Source organism: Oryx dammah, unplaced genomic scaffold, assembly GCF_014754425.2.
Source record: "Oryx dammah isolate SB20612 unplaced genomic scaffold, SCBI_Odam_1.1 HiC_scaffold_25, whole genome shotgun sequence".
Classification (NCBI taxonomy): domain Eukaryota; kingdom Metazoa; phylum Chordata; class Mammalia; order Artiodactyla; family Bovidae; genus Oryx; species Oryx dammah.
The window spans coordinates 85,170,202-85,196,277 of NW_024070209.1; the positions used below are offsets into that span (position 1 = coordinate 85,170,202).

Below are 26,076 nucleotides of genomic sequence, written 5' to 3' on the forward strand. Positions count from 1 at the left end.
GATTTTCCAGGCAAGAGTACTGGAGTGGGTTGCCATTTCCTTCTCCAGGGGATCTTCCCGACCCAGGGATCGAACCCAGGTCTTCTGCATTCCAGGCAGACGCTTTAACCTCTGAGCCACCAGGGAAGCCCAATGTCGGTGTGAAAAACAACACTTTTAGATAAAATATGGGAGACTTTCCTTGGCCATAGTCAGGGAAGGCTTTGTCAATGCACAGAAAGTGCAAACTACAAGAGGAAATGATCTGTCCAACTGCACGAAACTCAGATTTATGTTCATCAGAAGCCATAAGCTGGGGAAAGACACTTGTAGTACTCATAATAAAGGCCACATCTATAAATTAGAAGGAAAACAATGGAAAGACATGAACAGGCACTTCACAGAAGATGACACCCAAATGGCCTAGAAACACACGAAGACATCTCTCTCCCACCAGACTAGCAGAAATGTAAACAGCTGACAGTGGGTAGGCAAGAAAGGAAAGCTGATGGGAGGAATACCCAGCACTGTTTGCTGTTGGTGCACAAATTGTTTCCACCACTCTGGACAACAACAGGCCGTGATTTAAGAAAGCCAAGCATGTGCATGCTTTGTGGCCCAGGCTCCCCGCATGAGAGCCCCTAACGGTGGAGAGCCGCAAGTGGCTCGAGCACACCCCAACAGTAGAGTGGATAAACAGGCGGTGGTAGAGTCCAACCACGGGACCTTCAGAAGCTACGGTGAGCCAGTGATGGCCACTTCCAACAATCCTGGAGACACAGTATTGAGCAATAAAAACAAGCTCCGGGAGGACACGCAATTTGTTTACATCAAGTTCACAAATGTGCACAATTAAACATACTGGTTAGGATTACATGTATTTGTACTAACTACTTAGAGGAACAGGGAGGGATGAACACAAAATCCAAGGAGAAGGGTTACAGTTCCTGCCCAGGGATGAGGGATGAGAGCAAACAGAACTTGGGGCATAATGGTTTATCCTCTGGCTTTATCTGAGTCTGGGGCCCGCTAGTGTTCATTGCTTGATTACTGGATGATCTCAAAGGTCCCTTTCAGCTTGCATATAAAAATACTGTGTGTGTGTGTGTTAGTCACTCAGTCGTGTCAGACTCTTTGTGACCCTATGGACTGTGGCCCTCCAGGGTCCTCTGTCCATGGGATTCTCCAGGCAAGAATACTGGAGTGGATAGCCATCTCCTTCTCCAAGCGATCTTCCCGACCCAGGGACTGAACCCGGGTCTCCTGCATTGCAGGCAAATTCTTTACCATTTGAGCCACAGGGGAAGCTCATATACAATATGTGTGTATACACACACACACACTGCATATATTTTAGAACTATTCTTCTTCAGCTAAACAAAATGTAATTTAGGGGAAGATGGTGATGATCGTGATGATGAATGGTGATCATGATGCTAATGATAACAGAGCCCCAAACTGAGTATCAGAAGACCCAGGGGCTGGTCTTGGCTCTGCACGGACTTCTGTGGACTCTAGAGCCCTCCTTAGCACTGTAAAGGCCTCACTGTTGACATCTCAGGACTCTTATAGACACGTGAGTGGCTATATGAGTCTCAAACTTTAATCCACTGTGGGACACCACCCTGGACCCCCAGCTCCAGGGAAGCTGCTGTTTTTCCTATCCCCACCCCAGGAGGTCAGACTTAGTTTGGCTTGGTTGCCCTGAATGCAGGCATGAAGGCAAAGGGAAGAGGGTCATCGGAAAATGGGCTGGTGGCGGTCTGTAAAAACAAAACGGTGTGACCAGGGCTCAGGGAGTCCCAGGCCAGGTGGTGGTGGCTACAGAGAGGCCACTTAACCCAGCCTAGGTCCCCGATCAGACAGGAAGGAAGCACATGGGTTCTCAGAGTTGCTAAGATGCAGGCCAGAAGCGCAAGGTCTGGGGCGGGGGCAGCTCCCCACAAAGGAGGGCAGCACGTGCCTAGGCTCCAAGCAGAGACCACCTCTCTGGACAATGGAGACCGCGTCCAGGAGCCAGAGAGAATGAGGCAGGAGGAAGACAAAGCAGGCAGTGGAGAGCCCATGATGCCAAGCTCGCAGCCGCCATGGCTTTTCTCCCGAGGGCCATGATGGGCCGACAGAAGAAGCTGAGGGTCGTGGGGTCAGATCTGCCCTTGAGGATGAACCCTCCAGTGCCCAGCATGGAGCAGAGGTGTTGCTGGGGAGGACGAGTGAGCAGGACAGGTCCAGAGCTGGCCCACAGGTGCAGGGCGGGGGGTTGGGGGGTGAGGGGTGGGCAGGCCGAGCCTCACCTGTGCAGGGCGGAGAAGAGGCTGCTCGGGCTGAGCAGCAGTGGGCCCTGGGGCAGCACCGTGCCGCGCTCGTTGACCCAGTGCAGGTAGCCCCGCGTCATATCCGCCATGCCGATGGCCCGCGCCGAGCAGTACAGAAACTTGTACCCGTTTCTGAAAGAGAGACAAAACGTTCGCCGTGAAGGGCATCCCACACTGTAGCCGTTTTGCACGCACAAACCCTGATCCGTATCTTCTCCGTGAAGATGGGCTCGGCTGTAATTCCCAAGCAAGAGGCCATCTCCTCTAAAATCTCATTTTCAACTAAACCCCATTTCCTGTCATTACTGAAGCACCTTCCTGGCCCCACTTGGTTTAATCCTCATGGACACCTCACTCCTTCCACTTTACTGTTAGGGAAACTGAGGCTGGAGGCACCAAACTGGCCAACCTACCTGCACTGGCATCATTCATACCTTTCCATCTGGCTGGTCACCTGTATCCTTTATAACTCTGATAAAATAAACATGTGAATGTGTTTCCTTGAGTCTTGTGAGCCATCGTCAGCCCTGAAGAGGAGGTATGGGACCCTCATTTTGTACTCAAGTAGGGCAGAAGTGTGGGTAAGCTGGGGACCTACCACTTAAAACTGGTGTCTGAATTTGGGGTAGCCTTGGGGGAATAAGCCCTTAACCTGTGGGGTCTGCACCAACTAGGTAGTGACAGAATTAAATTGTCAGATACCCCTGGTATCTGCAGAGGATTGTGTAATTGCTTGTGAAAACTAGATCACATGGGAATATTCTTCTGTTAAATACAATTTTATTTAGTAGAAATGAATTTCCCTTTTTTTGAAACTTTGAAAACCTAAGAGTCCAAAAAGAGATGTGGCATAAATATTAAATAAATGCCGAATTCAATGCCTTACTATAAAGACAGAATATAAGATACATACCACTAAGAATTTCTGTATTGATGACATGTTTAAATATTTTACTGTATTGGATTAAATATATTTTAAAAAATTTAAACACCATCTATGGGCTTCCCAGGTGGCCCAGTGGTAAAGAGCCCGCCTGCCAATGTAGGAGACACAGCAGACGTGGGTTTAATGCCTGAGTCAAGAAGATCCTCTGTGGAAGGGCATGGCAATCAGCCCCAGTATTCTTGCCTGGAGAATTCCATGGACAGAGGAGCTTGGTGGGCTACAGTCTATAGGGCAGCAAAGAGTTGTACACAATTGAAGCGATTTAGCACAGTACGAAGTAAACTACCCGCTTCCCATCCCACTTACTGCTCCACTTTGACTGTTTCATACTGGCCAAAGAACCTGCCTCAAGATTTTCCTAGTAATATGTTCTATAAAACCAGGAAACAGGAAAGAGCTACAAAGCAGAGAATCTACAAACAGCAGCTTATCCGGAATACAGAAATATATCTGAAAATCAAGCAACCTTTTTCAGGACACACCTTTTTAAGGGTACATCTTTGTATCTGAGCTGTCTAATTAATGTAATTTTTTTTTTAATCTCTATTTCTGTATACAGGTCTTCACATCAAAGTCCTAAAAGCTGCCACCTGCAAGGATCTGAAATGCTCATTTTATTTGAGCCTTGATTTGCAAATGCTCTTCACGGCTGGATCATGCCACTGGCTGTCCTCGCTGGCTGGCCTTGCCGAGCAAGTGTTTTGCTTCAAAGGCTGTTTCTAAACTTAGCTGGAAAACCAGCTCCAGGATGTCCTAACCAGAGGAACGCCTGTTAGTGACAACAGGGATCACCTTTCCAGAGCCTTCACCTGCAGGAGAGCCATGTGAAAGACCAGGTGTCCCCATCACTCGCTCAGGGGGCAGGCAGCACCCTGCACAGCACCCGGCACAGTCCCTGGTGCACAGTGGGGTTTGGCTGTGAGATCCTCAGGGCTCTCACGGAGGACTGGTTTGAACAAAACACCCTCCTGTGACTTCAATCGCACAACACAGCATAGCACAGCTGGCCTAGCAAAGACCTAGGGGATCATGCAAGCCAGTTTCTCACTTTAGAGAGGAGGGCACTACAGCTGGGTGCGGGAGACAGATCGGAGGGTCTACAGGGAGCCGACGGCCCCTTGAGCCCAGGTCCACAACTCCCTCCCACTCGCCACATGACCCCCTCCCTTCCGGGCAGACAGTGATGATGACGCAGTAACCTGAGGGGAAAGACAAGAACCGCTGTGGCAGGAGAAAGATTCTAATGAGTCTGCTAATGATAGCTTCCCATCCTCACCATCCTGACTTCAGAGGATGCATTCCTCAGGCCTTAGATGAACTGATTTATCTATGGAAACACAGGAAGCAGTCACTCTCACAAAGTCACGGAGGCACTGATTTGGTTACATGAATATCACAATATTTATCAAGCAACACAGGAAATTAGAACAATTATTGTCCATTCTCTAATCCTCCTTGGCTCAATGATCTAGATATGTTAGGAGTCAGTCCTTTTCTTTCCTTCCACTTATCGAACACGTATATTTGAATGAGGGAGTCTTCCGATCTCTTCCATTTATATCTGCTAGAGTTCTTTTTAATCAATAACCAAGTCAGCTTTTTTAAATCGATAACCAAGCAAGCTTTATATCCTCTCTGTGAACAAGGTAATAATCAACCTGACAGTCAATTTCTCATGGGCTGACTTACTCAAGTTATTACATCTGGCAAAAAAATAAAAATCATCCTCCTTTTCTGTTGTTTCCAGGTGAATGGTTATCTGCAACTGGTCTTTCCATTAGAAAAATACTACAGAGTATAAAATGGAGGAGGGACCCAAACTCAAGGAAAGCAGAAATTCAAGAGCAATCAGTCCAAAGCCCCAGAAGTAAATGGCCTCTGCTCCCTGGTACTCTGCATGCTGAACATTTCTCTGAACGCATCTCTGAGTAATCACAAACACGACATCAACAGAAACGACCTCCCAACCTTGGCCCATTCTCAATCCCTGTACTTTTCCCAGTTGTGGCTGCCTAAGACTTGGAGGAGATGGTGTGTGAGATGCTGCCCGGATGGGTATCTGCTCTAACCAGCTACAAAAGCCGACGCCATGTCCAGCCTGAGCGAGTACTCCATGATGGCAGCTGGGCCACCAAGACAGGGCGAGCCCTTGGGTACCAGGGAGGCCAGGGGAGGAGGACACAGAGATGCCCGGGTTATCGATTCTGGCCTGGAGAGGCTTTGTGAGAAACCATGGGGTCTGAACCAGGCATTACAGGCAGGAAACCCGTGAGAAGCAAATATCAGCGGTAAAGGCCCTCCAAGCAGGAGCCATCAGGTGAGGAAAAGTGGGAAGACGGGAAGACGAAGGATGGGGTGGGGAACAGTCAGACTGGGGTCAAGCAAGAAGTTATGGGGCGAAGCCACAGAAATCAGGAACGAGCAGAAGCCTGACCCAACACTGCTGGGTTTGAGAGCCATACAGAGGGGCCTGCACTTGCTGGTGTCCAGAGCCCCTCAAGGCCATGCCCAAGCTGAGTGAGGGTCCGAACATCACTGGTCTAACCCTGTGGGTGCCAACGAGGACACGCATCAAACTTGGTGAACAAGTTAAGTGTCAGGCTCCTTACTCTCAATCGCAACCAAAATGAAAACACCACAACTCCTCTGTAACTCTCAGATCCTCATCCACAGATCGGACTCATTCTAAACCAGTCGCTCAAACAAAAGAATGATCAGGCATTTTTTGGTAAGCAGCTGCTGCTGCCGCCAAGTCATGTCAGTCGTGTCCGACTCTATGCGACCCCATGGACTATAGCCTACCAGGCTCCTCCGTCCATGGGATTCTCCAGGCAAGAGTACTGGAGTGGGTTGCCATTGCCTTCTCTGTTTGGTAAGCTACTCAACTTTTATTATTCAAGGAGATAACTTTTGAAGGAAAACCTAAGAGGGACACAAATCAATACCAAAAAATTAAAAAAAAAAAAAGCATCAGCAACTTTTATATATATATTTTTAACAATACAGTAAGAACAGGAATAGATTTATGTTCCAAAATCCAGAATGAGCCAGGCTGGGAACTACTCAATATCGTGACCCACAGGGGTTTCTTTCAAATAAAAAATAGAGACAGTTTTCAGTGTCAGGCTAGTTAAGACAGTTCACCAGTGCATTAATCTTCAAGGCAAAGAGTCAGCCATGGGGAGGCTGCAGGAGACTCCAGTCCACAGAGAGATGGAGGAAGTGGGACTAAGCACCTGCCGGTGTGGGGGAGGGAAACCCCAAGGGCTCTGACCCTGGAGATGAACCAGAGCAGAAGCAACAGACTGGGAGCTGGGCCAACCAGGACTCCAGGGGGTTCTGCCCGGTAGCATCTATGGGAATACGGACCAATCGTTTTAATTCTCTAAGCTTAGAAACAACAATACTTGCTTCTCAGAATTACTGTAAGAATGAAGTGACACACGTGCCCAACGCTTGAGAGCAACTCAAGATGCACGTTCCCATCTTAATGTCCCGGGTACCGGCCCTTCAGTGGAGTGCTCCCCGGACGAGGTGGACAAGACGAGCCCTGTGGACTGGCCCACAAAACCTGCTTGCAGTCAGGACCGTTTTTAGCCTAAAATACATCCCGTGGCCAAGGTCGGGCTACCATGTCTCCACCTGACTGTGACCCTCGACCCGACCCGAGGCTGGCTGCCACCATCTTCCCTCCCCATCAATTTTCTATACCCCGACCACTTCTTTTCTTGCATTTCGGTACTGAATTCAAATGCGGAGCTGGCAGGCTTCCACCGTGCGCTCCACTACCACCCCTGCCAACTCTCCCTGGCTGAGGGTGCACCTGTCTGTGTAAGCCAGCCCAGCAAGAAAGGTTACACATGCAGACTGCCGTGTGTTCCTCAGCTGTGGACTTACTGGCTCACTTTATGGTACAGCTTGGCGATGCCCTGGTGGGTCCAATCCTTCCCCAGGGTGGGCAAAATGTGCCCCAGAGTATCTGATCTGAATAAAGACAGAGAACAGAAAAATTAAATGACAAGGGCCCTGCATGAACAGCAAGCTCCTACTGTCTAGCACAGGGAACTATGGTCGATAACCTGTGACAAACCACAATGGAAGAGAATATGAAAAATACGTACAACTGAGTCACTTTGCTGTACAGAAGAAATTAATACAACACTGTAAATCAACTATACGTCAATAAATTTTTTTTTTTTTTTTTTTAAGACAAAGGCGGGCATCACTAAAGGAAAAAAAAAAGTTCACTCTGATTCATTGCACCAGAGAAGCCTCATTAAAAATGCAAGTGAGACACATGACTTGCTCTCTGGACAGAAACTCTGAGACTGAGCAACAATGTCAGGGAGCCGCTGCCCCAGAGGGAAGAGATCCCCAAGCCCCTGCTGCAGCTGTTTAATTCAAGGAGCCCCAGAAACTGAACTACATGAGCCCCAATCAGCCCCAGCAAGAGGAGCCAACGCACCTCCAGGCCCAGGGCCCATAGCCCCAGAGTAGCTGGACTCACCTGGTGATGGTCCCATCAATGTCAGAGATGACCACCTTGTCATCCCAGTTCCACAAGTAGATGGTGCCCTCGCAGCGGCACGTGCCCTGGTATTGCGTGGTGACACTAAACACCACGTCGTTGGGGCCGTTCTTCAACTTCAGGCTTTTCTGAAAGACAGGAGCTCTGTGTCCACTGGAGGGCGAGGCCCAGGGAGGCGGGAGGGGGGAACACGTGGTTTCTGTTCCACGAGAAACCAGATCTGGACTTTATTTTTTCTTTAATCACCACCCCAGGCCACCGTACAATTCTATCCCTGCCTTGCTCTCGATGAGGATGGTTCTTTCCAGGACTTGGGACACCTGAACCCCAGCCCTCCTCACAGGCCCACGTGTAGGGCAGCTGTGACACGCCCCCCACTGGCAGGTGACAGGCACCAGGGCTCACTACAGGAAATCATGACCCCAGACTGGGACGTGCTTCCTTGGCCACGGCTGAGCGTAAAGGGTCATGACCAGCGAAACGAGCCTAAGCCAAGTGCGGAACTACGTTCCCCACACCAGTCGTGAGTATGGATGATGACGCTCACAGACTGGAAGAAAGCAGTCTCAGTTATCAAGCACAACTCAGGTCCAGAAGCACAGAGGCCAGGTTCCAGGAAATCACTCTAGCTTCTGAAAGCAGAAGCCCCTTTTGGGGGTTCTGAATCTCTGCACCGGGGCCCTCAGGTACCAGCCAGTGGGTGGCCAGAGTCGAGGTCAACCCCAGCACTGCTGGACAGGGCCCGTCACCCAGCTGCTGCACTAGGACTGTAGGCTGCAGGGGTCTGGCCTGTCCCTTCTCTTTTTCCATAAAACATCATCATGGCTAGGCCTGGCCCCCACGAACTCTTGGGACAGCTGAACGGAGACACCCACTCACTGTCTGCTCACGGGAAACAGGGTCCAGGCCTGACTCATCCTGGTGGTACAGATGCACAGAAGACACTGTGATCAGGATGGCACCCTGCTACCAGTAGCTCTCGGAACCCATCACAAGTGCTCCGGCTTCCCCCGATTCAGGAGAGGCAGCTGACCTAACTAACAAATATCTCCGGGAAAGTGGAAACAGCCCCATGACGTGTGGTCTATCAGTCATTTAGAACTCAAGACAAACACCCTCAGGCTGCCTCCAACACTTGAGACCAGGGAGCCTCCAGGGCAGACGCAGAGGAGCACGGCTGGACAGGAGGCACCGAAATGGGGGGGATGAGAGCCCAAGGAGGAGGGCAGCGGGTACTGGGACAGAGAAGGGGCTCGGGGCTGACTCAGGGTTGGGGGAACCCAGTCCATGGAACCCGCTGAGCACAGGTGGCAGGAGCCGGGCCAGAACCCACATAGCGACGGAGAGAGGAAAGGGCCCTCACCAGCTGCTCTGACGTGAGGCGCAGGGTCTTCTTGTAGCTGACGCTGGACAACAGGGGGAGGTGGCTTGTGCTGGACGGCTTGGCGGCCGCGTGCTCTTCATCACTAGAGGATGACTCATGCTTTATTCTGGAACACACAGTGATGTAACCGCCAATTAGGAAGTCCATCTGGGCAGCCATTAAACACGCATTAGGCTGGAATCGATGACGGAGTGCTGTCCCTGGGGCGGTCACTTAGCAGATGCCGTCACTAATCCCATTCATGAGGCTCCTGCATTATTCACCCGGGGCCGCCACTCCTCATTCAGGTGCCTGCTCGCTGGCATCATCACTCTATTTTAAACCGAGAGGCTCCCCGCCGACCCCGTCCTCCCTGCAGCCTTGGAGGACGCCTGCGTTCTCTCTTCCCCCATCCCAGGCGGACGGCCTGGCCAATCACAAGGAGCCCATGTATTTCCTACACGTCCAAGCCCACCCATTCCCTCCAAACACACAATTCCAAATAATGAGGTCACTTTAAGGACTTACAAATGGGTGCCAAGGAAGCCAAACCCCCTACTCTCCTCCAGAACCCCTCTGTAGGCTGCCCCTGGACCACGAGCCACACCTCATTTGCCTGCACAGAAGTCAGGCTCTGGACCTCTCCACACGGCGGGTGGCGGGGAGAAGGGCCTGGGAGGTGCAGGTGGAGAGCAGGCTCATTTGCTGCAAATAACCTGTATAAAGCATGTCAGCAAATAACTGCTCCCTGGATTCGAATCCTGCTGTGGCACCATCCTCAATCTACAGACCTGCTTCCCAGGACCATCTTCTTTAAAAATGCCTTAACACCATACAAAGTGCTTCCTAAACATCTATCAGGCTAAAGGGAAACAGCTGAGTGATCTGGAACAAACTGGTCCCGAGGCCCCGGGTGTGTACCTCCCCATAAAGCCTCCGGCTCAGCACATCCCTTTACGTAAGACTCCAGCTTCTCCTGGTGTCTCAGCGGGCTCTCACCTGGTCCTCAGCGCCCTGGCCTTCCCCCTTGCCTCCCCACCCCTTTTATCAGAAAATGGTCGGGTGTTTCCTCTGCAGCTCATTGCTTTCTTGCCCCATGTGTTCACTCCAGAAGCAGTTCCTCCAACCCAACACCACCCTGAACTAGGGAGATGCAAGGGAAGGCCCATTACCCTGCTTCTGTGTTGTTTCTCCCAGCTCTTTCCCCACCCAGAATGAGCTGCCCCTCCCCAGAGCCCTGCTCTCGGCCCTACAAGGGGTGGCCCCCAGTGGGCAGTGGGCTGGTGGACTGGAGCTCAGGCTACCAATGCTTCTAGGCACCGTGCCAGGCATAGAAGTGAAAGTGGAAGTGTCAGTCACTCAGTCGTGTCCCACTCTTTGCGACCCGTGGACTGTAGCCCGCCAGGCTCCTCTGTCCATGGGATTCTCCAGGCAAGAATACTGGAGTGGGTTGCTATGCCCTCCTCCAGGAGATCTTGCTGACTCAAGGATCAAAGTGCCAGGTGTGGAGGATACAGCAAACAGCCTGGCCCCAGCTCCCTGGGGCTTTTTGTCTGAATAATCACAACAGAGCAGGACAAGGGCTGCATTAGGAGGACAGAGGGTGTCCTGGGAATGGCTGGACCAGAGGCCCTGGAGCAGAGAACATCCTGGGTTTTAGCTGGACTGGAGGCCCTGTGCGGATCAACCGCAGCTGAAATCCCAGACTTGGCCATCACGGGGTCATAGCCATGGTGAATGAGGGTGGGGACAGGTGGCTATGTCCATGGAGACAGAGCACGCAGGCTAGAATTCTGATTGGTCGATGGCAGGGCTAAGCCACATGTACACAAAACAATGTCCGTGACATCGAGGACAGGTTCCAGGTAGAGTGGAGACCTGGGAAGCCCAGGTTTGAACCACAGGAACTTCAGGCTGTGTTTTCCTGCTCAGACTATTTTCTCTCTGGCTTGATTTCCTCATCTTAAAGCAAAAGGAAGCAAACAGCATCCCATGCAGCAAGAGATCCCAGGAGCCAGCAGATGACAGGCAGACAGACACGCATCCCAGGAAAAGCCTCACAACCACAAAATTCCTCCCCGGGCTTCAGCGGCTCATCTGTAAAATGACGCAAAAGCCCCTCTCCATCCCAACCCTTGCCAATCCTAAGAGCAATGCTGACCCTTCTGAACCAACAACCTAGAGGTTTCAGACAGACAGGTACACATGGTCCTGGAGCCAAAGCAACCTGACCAGAGCTGGGATGGGAACCCAGGACAGGCAGCTACACGCCCCTTGTTGAACTGGGAAATGTTTATGTTCCATGCAGACAGTTTGGAGGGAAATGAGATCCAAACGTGAACCGAAGCTCGCAGTGACTACAGATTGACGTGAGCCGCTGCTGGCGATGCACAAGCCAAGCGGGTGAGCTCTCAGCTCCATCTGCTGCTTTAAGACAAAACCCCAAACCCCTCGATCAGTGCAATCAGCCTCGTTTGAGGGAGCAGAGGAAGGAAAACACAGAGACAGAAACTGAGACCGGAGCCGCACACCTGAGCTGGCAGTGCCGGGTGGGGGCGAGGTCGTGTCACCCTTGGACCTGGCCGCCCCCGCTCCTACTCTTGCAGTGGTCCTTAATGTCTCTGGTTTGCAGTGTCTGCGAGAAGCGACAGGACAAAAAAACAAAAGGGCTCGTCTCACTCAAGTATCCGTGTTCAGCCGAGGAACTGTGAACAACACTGAAGTTCGCACTTGTCAGTGTACAGGTTCCGATGGTATTTTAATGACTTGCACGGTGACAAGCTGTTTGCTCAATTATGAGACTTCAAGGACTGTTCTGTCAATCACAAGTCTGTCAATTAGGAGAGCACTCCAACACTTTTTTTCCCCAGGCAATTGCATGAATCTAATTAGCAGATGAGTATGCCAGTAAAAATGAAAAGAGGCATACTGCTCAGGAGAACTTCATAGGAAGGCTTTTCAAAATCTCAAATCCTTTTCGCCAAGAGTCAGTTCTTCATTTCTCAGGTTTTGTAAAGAAGTATACGTAGCATGACTAACTCAGAGTAGTCAATAGTCTATTTCTATCTAACTGGGCAAAGCATTTATGTCAACACTTGAATAGGATCGTATCAGTTCAATTCAGTTGCTCAGTCGTGTCAGACTCCTTGTGACCCCATGGACTGCAGCACACAAGGCTTCCCTGTCCATCGCCCACTCCCAGAGCTTGTTCAAACCCATGTCCATTGAGTCAGTGATGCCATCTAACCATCTCATCCTCTGTTGTCCCCCTCTCCTCCCACCTTCAATCTTTCCCAGCATCAGGGTCTTTTCAAATGAGTCAGTTCTTTGCATCAGGTGGCCAAAGTAGATCATATCAGATACTAAGAAAATCCAAAACGCTTTAGACAAACTGTCAGCTGATCTTCCAACTGGGGAAGAGCAGCAGAAGTGACCTGCTGCTAGGCACACCCTCGGCCCACCCCACGGCCTTCAGGAGCCACCACACTGCTGCTGGAAGGAAGAATACAGACCCTATACCAGCCGCTGGTGTGTTCTATCCCTCCTTTTTAATCTCTGAGCCCCTGGCCTGCCGTTCCCAGGTCTCAGACTGGCATATCGCAGGCTGGACTTGGCTGACATCCTGCGTTTGGCTCGTACTGTGCAGTATAATTTTAAAAACACTTGCAGCTGCATGGTTAGGGCAAGCCTGGGTCCTACAGAGCCACCCTCCTGACACAGGCACAGCCCGCGTGGCCCTGTTGGGTTTCACACTCTGGACCTCCTTTCCCATGAAGCTGTGAGCTCAGATTTGATGAGCCAGCTTGTGTGGTGTGTGTGTCAGTCTTCTGCCCATTTCCAAGATGACAGAAGAAACCCCGAGGGGCTGATGATTTGCCAAAAATTAGAGAGAAAGTCCCAGCTCGCGCTGCCTCTTGTGCTTGGAAACTACTGTGGGACAGAGAGGTTCTCAAAATGTTCCCTGCATTTCCAGTGCAGCAGTTTTAACTGCTGGGTTAAACTGCTCGGGACAGAAGGGTGGCACCTCTGCTCCTGTCTCCTTGCCTGGGCTTCTCTCGGCATGGACATCATACTTGTTCCTTAGCTCAGATTCAGAAAGGAGTTTGCCCAAAGCCAGGACCCCAAGCCAACTGCTTGACTCCAAAGCCTGCCGTGTACAGCCTGCTGCTTCAAACAACTACTTACCGAAAACCCACTGACTTCCTACCTGGTTACCGTCTTACCTGCTCAGGACTGTGCCCTCTTAGCCCAAGCTGCATCTTGAACACACCTGCCCTCTCCCTTCCAAACTCACTCAAGGTGCACTCAAAGTTCTAGGTCGGGGGCCTTCCCTGGTGGTCTGGCGGCTAAGAATCTGTGCTCCCAATGCAGGGGGCCAGTGTTTAATCCCTGATCAGGGAACTAGATCCTACATGCCGCAACTAAGAGTTCCCATGGCACAGTTAAAAAAAAAAAAGATCCCACATGCCAAAAATGAAGACCAAAATTCGCCATGCTGCAACCAAGACTCAGCACAGCCAAATAAATAAACAAAATATATTTTTTTAAAATTGTGGGTCAGGAAGGTATCACGCAGGAAAGCCCCTCCCCAGAGAACGAGCCAGAGACGGAGTGTGAAGACCAGAAAAGAAACACACAAGTGCGCCAACCTTTTTCCCTTCTCCAGGGCAGACTTGCACAGGGGCAGGTGAGAAGGAGCCATGCTGGGCACCATAGGGAGGAACAGAAAGGGTTTCCTCCAAAAACAGCCCAGCTGAGAGCCAGCCCCGCCATGCAGTTTTGTCCGGTCCTACATACTCTTCTCACACAAAGGACAATAAAGAAATCAGACTGTCTCCTTCGTGACACCTATATGAGTTTCTAGTTCCAACAATGAATTCTAGAAATGACATCATTTCAGATGCAGAGCTATGGCCAGGAAGTCAAGGACTGGACAGCTAAGCCTGCCTTCCCTAGGAAACAATAGATTGGGAAAATCTCATTGGCTCAGTAACAGTACACTTAAGGCATGCCTACACTGAGTCAGGTACCGGCTTGGCCTCCAAGGTATAAAAGGATGGAGGTAGGCAGCTTGCCTTCAATGAATATGTCAGAATTTTCTGCCTGTAAATAAGAAATGCAATCCTGGTTCTCTAAGCACAGGAATACTATATAAGGGCAAGATCATCTGTAAAGTTATTATAAAATATCAGATCACTCAGTGTTGATATAATAACACCATCAAATTAGTGGCTGATGGCACTGCCCTCAGAGGAGTTACTCTCAAATCCCATAGCATCAAAACAAAAACACGTAACAAGCAGGTTACCCTGAAGATAAAACACTACTAATGTAGATAAGTATTGTCAAATTCTAATGTCTCCTAGGCCAAGTTAACATGAATCCCTATCAATACTTAACATAATAAGTCCTGGTAAGTGATTAAACCATAGAGAAAGGTAAGCTCCTGAAAAGGAGGCACTTGTTTTCACATCATCCCCATATCATCCATATCATTATTTATCACCACAACCCCTGTTATTACCTTCTTCAGACTGAGGGCTATCGTGTTCCAAGACCATGAGGAATGTTCTTGTGACACTATCTCATTTACTTTGGAAAGTCAGTATCTATGGAGTGCTTCCATCTGATTCATGAGATCAATTTCAGTAAATTACTCCAGGTCACTGAGTACAGAGCACCAGGCCTGCAACCGAGATCGGTCTACATTCAAGGCCCAAGCTAATGCGGTGAACCCTATCAGTGCCTGAGGGCCGTGTGCCTTGACTTTGGACACAGACAGGGGCTACAACACCCCAAGATGACTAGCACTGTACCTGGTAGCCATGCCCAGCTGTGACGGCTGCTCCCCAGTGCTGTGGCTCTTTCCCGCCAGGCACTGCTCTGGCTTACTTTCCTGGAGAAGAAGACGACAAAGAATCATGGACACAGCAGAGGGAAACCACCTGTGTGACAGCAGGTGTTCCCTGAAGGGCTCCCTGAAGTCCAGGGCAGGCCCCCAATGCCTTCCCCAGTGGCACACCCCACCCCCAAGGATGCAGGGTCCCAGTTATTCCTTTGCTTAGCCGTCATCTACAATCGAGCTGAGAAACATTTTTTACAAAAATAAGTCTGTTTTCCATAAGCGCTTGTGGCACTAAACCAAGGCTCCATAATCACAGCAGCTTATGCAAATGCTTTATCAAGGGCTGCTTGGATACGCGGGGGCTTTCAAAATATTTTCTTCTAATTGCTGATAGAAATGCCTGAAAATATTTTCACACCATATTTTGCTTGAGAAAAACATGGATGCATTCTCTTTCTCAATCCCGCATGCTCTTAATAGAAGACGCTCCCTTAACGTACTGACAGCACTTTGGAATATTGAGAGCTCTGGGCTAGTCCTGCTTCTCTGGCTTAAAAAGCTCAGGCAAATGATAGAATGTTTCAGAGTTTTCCTTTTCCCACCAGCAAGGCAAGGGTGATGACATGCAGCTCCTAACAGTGTCGGAAGGACCACAGAGATACTACACATAATCCCAGAGCCTGGCCTAGAGCAGGCAGGGGAGGGAGAAGACATCCACCTGCCAGCAGACATCGCAGGAAGTCATCACAGGCCAGACGGACGTGTCAAGGGACAAAGGCTTTACAGTCACATCTCCTTATCTATGGTCATTCGATCTGGAGGAAGGTTAATGCATTTAATGCTGATAAAGAAAATGAGTGATAGAAACAATATAACATAGTGACTAGCTTAACTTATGATGGATCCAAGCTATTTTCAAAAATTCTTTAGCTTTTTATAAGCATGCAGATAAATGATGTGAAAAGAGGCCCAGTAATGTTTAATCTATCTATTGAGGCAGGTAACTTAGCCACTGCTATTAACAATTCTTTATTAGACTTGTTCAAAAATACATGTCTATCTGAAATGTGGTTAGTGTTTTTAAGAGATATTTCATAACTCTTCCTCATTTCATGCTGGCATTTCCCTCAATTCCAACTAACGAGACTCTAGATACTCTACCAAAAAAAAAAAAAAAAAAAGTCCCTAAAATAGCCTTTTGTCTAAATTCTAGAACATTCTGTTCTCTAGTAAAGGAATCAGAAAGGCGTTTTCCACTTTAAGTCTTCTAAAGTAAAGTGAATGCTAGCTATAACGTGTTTATACCCTCTTGGAGGAAATGAGACGGTCAGAAAAGCTCAGGGATGCTAATAGAAAACGCCCCAAAACAGTGTCATCTTGGTAAAAACACTTCCAACAGACTCTTTCCCTTTGAAGTAATAAACAAACTGAGCATCTGAGCTTTTTTTTTTCACTCTTGTAATAACCAACTCAGCTACTGTCCTCGTATGATCAGCATTCCCTCTAATATCTGCTCTGGGTCCATCTGGGTCCTAGGGAGACCACAAGGATCAAAGCCATACATTGTCTCTGTTTTCATGGAGTTTAGGGTCTGGAAGGGTCAAACAGCCACACTAATCAGTGTATAATTATAAATGCTGGCAAAAGTTGTGAAGGAAAAATTCACAGGCAGGGCCATGAGGGCAGAGAACAGCAGATCAGATCAACCTGCCAAGAAAGGGCCATTTAAGATGCTAGATAACTAAGTGAAAGGGATGAGAGAGGTCCTAAGGACACCAGGCAGAGAAAATAACACAGGCAAGGGTCCTGGGGTAGAAGCGACACCACAGCAGAGAGGGCAGGGGGAGACGGCAGAAGATTAGACTCCACAGGGAATCAGGGGCCGGGATACACAAGGCCTGTGGACCAGATTAAGGATTTTGGTCTTTAAGAATCTGGGAATCCACTAAAAGCTTTTAAGAAGGGACTAATATAAATTGGACTATTACCCTAAAAAGACCAAGGCAACTACAGAGAACGAGAAAGAAGAAAAGGCAGGAGTGGATACAAATGGGCCATTTTCAAGCAATCTTAGGAAAAAGATGGCAGCCTACATTTTGGGGGGTGAAGATGGAGATTGGAAACTTGGAGCAACATACTGGATGATAAACTGAAAAGAGAGGTGAGGGGAAAAGGAAGTATTAGCTTACAGATGGACAGTGGTATTGTTTTCTGAATGTGGTCCAGCAAAGGAAGAACTCTCAAGAAAACCATCAGTTTGATTTTAGAAATGACGAGTTTGAAGAGCTGAAGCATCCAAGCAGAGACATCTACCTAGCTATGTATTTGATAAATTAATGTGAATTATAAAATATCTTCTTGGTTAATAAAAATGGAGTCGTTGTATAGGCGTGGGTGAGGTGGCCTGGGGAATAAAAGGCAGTCTTTAAAGAAGAGAGGTTCCTAAGACAACCCTGTAACAGTAGTAGTATTAGTTGCTCAGTTGTGTCTGACTCTTTGCGACCCCACGGACTGTAGCCCACCAGGCTCCTCTGTCCATGAAATTCTCCGGGCAAGAATACTGGAGTGGGCTGCCATGCCCTCCTCCAGGGATCTTCCCAACCCAGGGATCGAATCCAGGTCTCTTGCATTGCAGTCAGATTCATTACTGTTTGAGCCACCACCAGGGAAGCCTGAGGACCCACTTTTACAGCAGCTGAGCCAGAGGACAAACAGCCCCTGGGGCAGGGGGTTGGAGGGCAGGTGGACACACTGACATGGAAGCCAAGAAAGAAAGTACTTCCAGAAATAGGCTGAGAGGCTGGCAAAGGTCTGAAGAAAAGTATAAGGGTTTATAGAAACAGAAACCAAAGTCATGTATATTTTAGACATGCTATTGACATGAAATGACTAACAGGAATCAGTCTACGCTATAAGTCTGCCTTGCTAAAACTGTTCTCATGAGCAACAGGAAGATATTTTACTTAAACATTAAAAAAAAAAAAATCAGGTTAAATCTCTTTTTTCTATAGATGAAGAAACGTTCCAGAGCGGGAGTGACCTGACCACACTTTCCAAGCTGACAGGTAACAGAGCCAGGAAGTGAGGCCATCTCTGCCCACCCATCCAGGGCCTTCTCCACCTCCCCTTTTTCAGCGCCGCCTTCACCTACAGGGAGGCAGAGCTGGCTCCTGGCTCAGTGTGTTGGGTTTGCTCACTGACACACGAGCCCTTGCTGAGCCAGGAAGAAACACTTGTGCTTTCCAAGCTTACCTCTTTGATTGTGGTGTTTCTTCCCCTCCATGAAAACCACCATCTTCCTCCCTTTCTGGGCATCTTATCCCTCATGATAGACTCCACCGTGGCCTGTTTTAAATGGATGGTAACATAAATAATGGAACCAAAAAAAGATCAACTTAGCACATTCAAACCAAAAGACACGCACATGCAAATTAAAGTAAGATTTTAAAAAAAAAAAGAAAGAAAAAAACAAAGAAAAATCAGAGAAAACACGACATACTATTTGTGGATTAAAAATTTTTGAGAAGCAAAACCTAATGGCATCCAAAATTACATTAAGGTAACTTAGGCATGAAGACTTAAGAAGATGTTAAAGGAATAAACAAACAACAAATAAAATACAACACAACAACAACAGAAAAAGAAAGCATTGAAAATCATTAGTGATTAGTCAGACAGCAAGTTTTCAAATTAAAGTGGTTTACTGATTAAGATACTGTTATTCTCAATAAGATGATTATAAAATGAAAAATGAAATGATTAATATGAGGTACAAGGTGAACAGTTTTAAACAAAAAGTAAAATGTGTGGGATCTTTTTAGTAGATGTAAATTTCCAAATTTGGGCAAACTGAATATTCATAGATGCATTTGACTTAAAAGCTCAAGTATTAAAAAGGAAATCCATACTCTTGTCCTAAATAAATGCAAGTTGAATAGGAGATTAAATATTAATTAGTAGTATTCTTTGTAAATGAGTTGTACTTCAATAAATTTTTAAAAATAATAATAATTTTCTACACATTTTAAAGAACAAAATAGTCATCTTGGGGCTAATTCAAGTACCAAAGTAAATATTATCTAATTTCCCTTCTTTGGTTTATAGAACTCTCAGGTACTAATACCTCAGCTAGTAATGAGAGAATTGTCTTTCAACGAAACAAGTTGCAGGTAAGTGGAAAGATAAATAATTCACATATTTAGCCTGAAGTGTACAAAATGGGAAAGACTAGAGATCTCTTTAAGAAAATTAGAGATACCAAGGGAACATTTCATGAAAAGATGGGAGCAAGAAAGGACAGAAATGGTATGGACCTAACAGAAGTGGAAGATATTAAGAAGAGGTGGCAAGAATACACAGAAGAACTGTACAAAAAAGATCTTCACGACCCCAGATAATCACGATGATGTGATCACTCATCTAGAGTCAGACATCTTGGAATGTGAAGTCAAGTGGGCCTTAGAAAGCATCACTACGAACAAAGCTAGTAGAGGTGATGGAATTCCAGTGGAGCTGTTTCAAATCCTGAAAGATGATGCTGTGAAAGTACTGCACTCAATATGCCAGCAAATTTGGAAAACTCAACAGTGGCCACAGGACTGGAAAAGGTCAGTTTTCATTCCAATCCCAAAGAAAGGCAATGCCAAAGAATGCTCAAACTACCGCACAATTGCACTCATCTCACATGCTAGTAAAGTAATGCTCAAAATTCTCCAAGCCAGGCTTCAGCAATACGTGAACTGTGAACTCCCTGATGTTCAAGCTGGTTTTAGAAAAGGCAGAGGAACCAGAGATCAAATTGCCAACATCTGCTGGATCTTTGAAAAAGCAAGAGAGTTCCAAAAAAACATCTATTTCTGCTTTATTGACTATGCCAAAGCCTTTGACTGTGTGGACCACAATAAACTGTGGAAAATTCTGAGTTAGGAATACCAGACCACCTGACCTGCCTCTTGAGAAATCTGTATGCAGGTCAGGAAGCAACAGTTAGAAGTTGACATGCAGCAACAGACTGGTTCCAAATAGGAAAAGGAGTATATCAAGGCTGTATATTGTCACCCTGCTTATTTAACTTATATGCAGAGTACATCATGAGAAATGCTGGGTTGGAAGAAACACAAGCTGTAATCAAGATTGCCGGGAGAAATATCAATAACCTCAGATATGCAGATGACACCACCCTTATGGCTGAAAGTGAAGAGGAGCTAAAAAGCCTCTTGATGAAAGTGAAAGAGGAGAGTGAAAAAGTTGGCTTAAAGCTCAACATTCAGAAAACAAAGATCATGGCATCCGGTCCCATCACTTCATGGGAAATAGATGGGGAAACAGCAGAAACAGTGTCAGACTTTATTTTTGGGGGCTCCAAAATCACTGCAGATGGTGACTGCAGCCATGAAATTAAAAGACGCTTACTCCTTGGAAGAAAAGTTATGACCAACCTAGATAGTATATTCAAAAGCAGAGATATTACTTTGCCGACTAAGGTCCATCTAGTCAAGGCTATGGTTTTTCCTGTGGTCATGTGTGGATGTGAGAGTTAGACTGTGAAGAAGGCTGAGCGCCGAAGAATTGATGCTTTTGAACTGTGGTGTTGGAGAAGACTCTTAAGAGTCCCTTGGACTGCAGGGAGATCCAACCAGTCCATTCTGAAGGAGATCAACCCTGGGATTTCTTTGGAAGGAATGATGCTAAAGCTGAAGCTCCAGTACTTTGGCCACCTCATACGAACAGTTGACTCATTGGAAAGGACTCTGATGCTGGGAGGGATTGGGGGCAGGAGGAGAAGGGACGACCGAGGATAAGATGCCTGGATGGCATCACGGACTCAATGGACGTGAGTCTGAGTGAACTCCGGGAGATGGTGATGGACAGGGATGCCTGGCGTGCTGCGATTCACGGGGTCGCAAAGAGTCAGTCACGACTTAGTGACTGAACTGAACTGGAACTGTGCTTCTTTTTATCATTTAAGATCCCTACCTGACACAAAAGAAAACCTGAATACACTGAACAAGCCAATCATGGCCCTCGATTCATGAACAGGACAATTCACAAAGATGTCACTTACCCTACTCCTCCTAATTCTATTTCATCCATATAGTAAACAAAATTCCAGTTTGAAAGAAAAAAAACAGGATTATTTTCAAACCTAGACAAACTGGTTGTAAAGTTCATTTATAAAACAAACAGAAATGGCCAAGAAAACTGAAAATAAGCAGGCATAAGCCTGGCATGTGTGTGTGCTATGCTGCTTCAGAATACTGGAGTGGGTTGCCATGCCCTCCTCCAGGGGATCATCCCAATCCAGGGATAGAGCCAGGTCTCTTCTATTTCCTGCATTGGCAGGCGGGTTTCTTACCACTAGTGCCACCTGGGAAGCTCAGGCATAAGCCTTACTAGATATTAAAATATATCTAAAACTTACAGTAATTAAAAGAATGCAGTCTTGGGACATAATTTAACATATGATTAGAAGAGAAGACAAAGTCCAGAAATAAACCTAAATTCACAGGGGAATGTAATATAAGATAAAGTTATAATTGCATATCAATGGGTAGAGAGTTATATAATGAAAGGTATGGAGATAATTAGGGAGCCAACCATGACCCTCTCAGTTGACTCCCTGGGTGAACCACACCCCCTTTGGTTCTCACCATCACAGCCAAAACTCTGCTCAGGAATCAGACTGCACTATCCATGAAGGCAGGCTCAATTCTGGGGGGAGAAACTTAGATTTTTCTGCACCACTCATGGCCATTCCATTGTGTTGCCAATAACTGGCTGAGAGGTGATCATGTGACCAAACTGTGGCCAATTAAATGTGAGAAGCCTGTCTCCATCATTCCTATTTTGGACACTTGTATGAAGAGCTGTTGGGTAAAACAGTCATCTTGGGATCATAAAGGGGAAACTAGGAAAATCACAGAGGCTCATTCAGCTTCATCCAGCCTGGAACTACCAACCTCTAAGATTCTTATGTCAAATAATAAACCCCTGTTAATCCTGTCACTTGTGGTCATTCTGTTTCCTGCAACCAAAGCATCCTGGATTCAATAACCAGCTGGGAAAAAAAAAACAACAACAACACTGATTTCATTTCTGATACTTCAACTCATGACTTTCAAAATAAAATCAAGATGGATCAAAGATTTAAGAAAATGCTGGAAGAAAAGACAGGGCATGTTTTCATAAGTATTAGAAATGGGAAGCAGAGCCATTCCAAGTGTGATACAAAACCTAGCAACCTCAAAAGATAAGACTGATGAAGTCTCTGCATAAAAATAATTTCTATTATTAAATAAACACCAAAAAAAAAAGAGTCCAAAAAATTACTGACAACCTGTACAATATTTAGGCTGCCTACCACAAAGACTAATTTCTTTAAGTTCAGGAGTCATGTGTATTTGTTTTTCTGTGAACTATATAGCCTTTATCAGTAAATTTCCATTGCACTGGTCTTTCTTCTCACTGATTTGTAAGAACTGAGACACATAAGACAAAAACTTGTCCTGGGCCACAAACACTGTACAGAACCTGCCAAGGACAAAACAGAAGCCACTCTGGAGCATAGGCCCTCAGCTCAGTCCACAAAGAATACTCACAGATAAAGCTCCACAAAAGATGCAGTCACAATCCCAAAGCATGCGTGCACACACATAGCCACAAAGGAGAGAACGTAATCTAAACAAAGTCAAAATAGGCCTGCGCGACCCTCAGGTATGAGAACTGCCTGACGGGCCACAACAGCCACAGCAGCACAAAGCCTTTCCTAAGCACATGAAGGATGCAAGTGTGAGATGTGGGCTCTGCAGCCGAAAGAATGGAGCATTTGGAACAAAGACCCAATGCTGGAAAGCGACCAATTCCAGGAGGGGCCTGGGGAACCGGCAGGGGGAGGACACGGGCATGGTGGGCTGCTGCAGTGCATCTGACTGCCCACCCTGGCTCTTTTCTGCAGCTGCTCACCTGCTCTCAGGTGCAGCCAGGAGCTGCCCACTTGCTCCTCCTTGGCCAATCGGCCCCTAGCCTGCTTCCTGGCTGAGCCAGGCCTGATGTGAGTGTGGGCACCTGGTGTCTGCTATAGTACTACCCTGTCTCCCCTCGTCACCCTTGGGCTCAGCATCCACCTGCTTTGCCCCCATCTGTGTCCCTGGCACGGCAGGTATGGGGACAGGAATCCTGGAGAGGCAGGACTCGGTCTGGCACTGCCTCCACTGGGAGCTTTTGCTTTGACGAGAGAAGGGAGAAGGACATTCAAAGTGCAAGGGAGACCCCTGCAGTTTATACCCATGAACTTCCAACCAGCACAGTGTAATTAACCTCATGGTTTCTAAAGAAAATGAAAGAAAGTGAAGTTGCTCAGTTGTGTCCAACTCTTTGTTACCCCATGGACTGTGGCCTACCAGGCTCCTCCATTTACGAGATTTACCAGGCAAGAGTACTGGAGTGGGTTGCCATTTCCTTCTCCAGGCGATCTTCCCAACCCAGGGATAGAACCCGGTCTCCCGCATTGTAGACAGACGCTTTACCGTCTGAGCCACCAGGGAAGTCTAAAATAAAAGCTAAATTCCAACCCCCCAGATTCAGCGAGCCATCATTTTCATGTCCCTTTTCTTTCTCATGGTAAAGCTCACCTTTGGCAATGGTTTCTGGAAGGCCTGCATGGCCAGGAGCAGAGGCGCCGCTGTCGTCCAGTTATAGTATCTGACACGAAACAAGGAAAAGTGGTCAGAAGACCAAGGCTCAGACCTCTAATGTCCCGAGAAGCGGTCATGTGAGGCTTTGGACGTTCAGAGGGTCCTTAAAGAGCCCAGTACTGTGGCAAACACCCCAGGTCAGCTGCCACATGCCCCACCCTTGCAGAAGACCTTCCTCCAGCCAAACCCCCAGCGGCCACTGTGGCAACAGGACAAACGACATGGCAGGTGAGCCAGCGGCCAGCTGAGAGCACCCCACGCCCTGCTGGGCGTCAAGCCACTGATCCGCTGGAGCATTTCTGGCCCACACTTCAGGGAAAAGGAAACGAGGACCCTCACTTAACACGTAAACATCTGTGGCTTCCTCTAATGGGGAAAAGTTTGCCAGCAGCCTGTAAAAATACATGCACATCCCCTGACCCCAGACAACAAAGCTTTCAAGGGGTGGGTGCCCCATCTATCTTGTGATAGAGGCCAGGGCTGTGATGTCACACGTCCCACTGTAAAATGTGGTACAGCTGAATGCAAGCCCCACAGGATCCAGTTAGTTACATCAACATTCTAACCATATAAGTGACGCAGCATTTTGCCAATAGTGAGGAGACAATAATAGATTTTTAACAAAGACTTAAGTTTATACATTTCTCAGGGTTACTGAGAAGCTGAAGCTGAACGGGTATCACACAACGGCTGAAATGACTTTCGGGAGGAACTTACTTATTTCCGATCTTCACCACGAGATTGGGGTCATCAATGAGGGAAGGGTTGTCCGCAAACTGCTGATATGACACGGCCTGTTCCAAAAATGCATCTGTGAAGGCAAAGGAGGAGGGGAAATACAAAGAAGATTTAGTACAAACACCAGACCTGTTTTTACTCCCTCACAAGTATCTTCTGAGAGTTCATGCCATCCAGCTATGCAGACAATCCTATCAAATCTATTTGTCAAGGGGCCTTCAGTTAGTTTTGGGGGCTGTGTCTGTGCATAAATGAAGAGAGATGGGGCAGTCAGAGGATGGGGGACAAGTACATCCTTAATCAGGGCACATGTGTTTACATGGGAGCAGGCGTATGGGAAACACCATAAACACAGGCCCCTGCAGAAGCAGACGACTGGAGCTCAAGGTACGGTCACCCGGGTCTGAGTCACAGTTATTGGTGTGACCTTCCACACCCACCTCCTTGCCAGTGGTCATGAGGATGGACAAAGTCATGAATGAAAGCTCAGTGACCTGCCTAAAGCAGGTGGGGACCCCTAGGGCCACCTGGTCCAGGGGTCATCAGCTGCAGGGGCTGACTGCACTCTTTGGAGGTCTCGGGGCCACCTCACTATGTAAATAGCATGAGATCCTGGGAAACTAGGGATAAAAATAGGGTGGGGGCTATGATTTAACTCAGATCACCTAAGCCAACCCTGAGACACCCTTCTGACACAGCCAGAAAGGGTCCAGGGCTTGCTCAGACACCCCTCCCTCCTCCAGCGTTTCTGTACACTTGCTAGCACCCTTTTCCCACTGTTGACGTTCCCACCACCCCGGGGCCCCACCCCACTGCAGGACGGGCACAGGCTGTGCTCAAACACGCCTGACGACCAGTGACCCGGTGGCCTTGTTGTCTCCTGGGGCGCCTGTGTGTGTGCCCTGCAGAACACTGCGGTCAGTCAGCCAGCCGCCGCCCAGCAGCAACATTTGGGTCCTGAGCCACAGTGAGTCACGTGCGCTCCTTCACGAGCCCGGGGCTTCGGGCCGGTCCAGCCGGCGGCCACCAGGGGGCGCCGCCGGCTCAAAAATGGCGAGGGCCGCGCGGTACCTTTGGTGATCTCCCGGTTGTCGCTGAGGCCCCCGCACAGGGAGATGGCGATGGACGGCAGGTCCCTCAGGCCGTCCGACGTGCTCTCCACGCCGCTGTCGACGCCAGAGCTGCCCACGGACTGAGGGGACTGGTTGGCGGAGCGGGCTCCGTTGTCGCTGGCGGGTTTCGTGAGCCCAGAAGGGTCTCCGCTGGAAGGAGAGGAGAGGGCGGGGCTGTGAGGACTTCCCGAGCCTGGGGGCCGGGGACGTCTCACTCAGATGTCAGGTGACCCCGGCAGTGAGAGGGACGAACGGTGTCATCCCAGCAGACCCGCACTAAGGCGCCACGGCAGGCACACGAGCTACATGAATGACCTTAGGAGGAAAAATAACCATTTTTAAACCCCTACGCCTCCCTGCGTTTCTCTCCCAAATGCGCTGGAATTGACGGGAGAGAGAGCATGCCGTCCCAAGAGGCCACCATCCTGTCACGCCCTCTGCAGAGCCAGGACTCCCCACAAATGATGGGAATCCCAGACCACCGGCCCCCCAAGGCCCCAGGGGACTTGCCCTGGGGAGGGGCAGGGCTGTGCATAGCTGATCTGGGATGAGGATCA

At 48.3% G+C, this 26,076-nt stretch overlaps 1 protein-coding gene and 1 non-coding gene across 5 annotated transcripts in view; both read right to left on the minus strand.

The window, feature by feature from the left end:
• Positions 1-26,076, minus strand: part of LPIN1 (lipin 1) — a 128,879-nt gene that overhangs the window by 8,928 nt on the left and 93,875 nt on the right. For all 4 annotated transcript variants that reach the window (XM_040224776.1, XM_040224775.1, XM_040224778.1 and 1 more), the window contains 9 exons: positions 25,479-25,669; positions 24,387-24,480; positions 23,607-23,676; positions 18,229-18,321; positions 14,948-15,027; positions 9,132-9,258; positions 7,748-7,896; positions 7,138-7,224; positions 2,274-2,426 (listed from right to left, as the gene is read on the minus strand). In XM_040224776.1, the coding sequence (XP_040080710.1) occupies positions 2,274-2,426; positions 7,138-7,224; positions 7,748-7,896; positions 9,132-9,258; positions 14,948-15,027; positions 18,229-18,321; positions 23,607-23,676; positions 24,387-24,480; positions 25,479-25,669 (1,044 nt within the window). The remainder of the gene's footprint in view (positions 1-2,273; positions 2,427-7,137; positions 7,225-7,747; positions 7,897-9,131; positions 9,259-14,947; positions 15,028-18,228; positions 18,322-23,606; positions 23,677-24,386; positions 24,481-25,478; positions 25,670-26,076) is intronic.
• On the minus strand, positions 55-126 carry TRNAS-GGA. Its single transcript has one exon. It is a non-coding gene; the product is annotated as a tRNA-Ser (tRNA).